At 62.4% G+C, this 468-nt stretch overlaps 1 protein-coding gene across 1 annotated transcript; it reads right to left on the minus strand.

Moving 5' to 3' along the window:
* Positions 1-18: 18 nt before the first annotated feature.
* LOC104384781 (mitogen-activated protein kinase 7-like) lies at positions 19-392 on the minus strand (the record flags this gene model as incomplete). The annotated part of the gene is made up of 1 exon (XM_010005686.1): positions 19-392. A coding segment is annotated over one exon (374 nt), but the record flags the coding sequence as incomplete, so codon positions are not given.
* Positions 393-468: the final 76 nt, after the last annotated feature.

Genomic DNA, 468 nt, shown 5'->3' on the forward strand with positions numbered 1-468 from the left:
GGAAGAGTTGGCGCCGACCCAACATCTCGGCGAAGATGCAACCGACGGACCAGATGTCGATGGCGCGCGAGTAGCGGTGCAGGGACAGGAGAAGTTCCGGGGCCCGGTACCACCTGGTGGCCACGTACTCGGTGAGGAAGGGCTTGGATTGGTGAGGATCTGGTGGTCCCACCCCCCGGGCCATCCCGAAGTCGCCGATCTTCAACTCGCAGTTCTCGTTGACCAGGAGGTTGCTGGGCTTGAGGTCGCGGTGCAGGACGTTGGCCGAGTGGATGTACTTGAGGCCGCGCAGCAGCTGGTACAGGAAGTACCTGACGTGCTCCAGGGTCAAGGGTTGGCCTGAGTGGATGATCTGGTGGAGGTCGCTCTCCATCAGGTCCAGCACCACGTAGCTGGGGGGAGGGAAGAGGCACCGAAGGCTTGGAGGTGGTTCTGTCGGGCCCAACGACCCATGGAAGAAGAACCAAC

This window comes from Chaetura pelagica, unplaced genomic scaffold (assembly GCF_000747805.2).
Source record: "Chaetura pelagica isolate M959 unplaced genomic scaffold, ChaPel_1.0 C10955281, whole genome shotgun sequence".
Lineage (NCBI taxonomy): Eukaryota > Metazoa > Chordata > Aves > Apodiformes > Apodidae > Chaetura > Chaetura pelagica.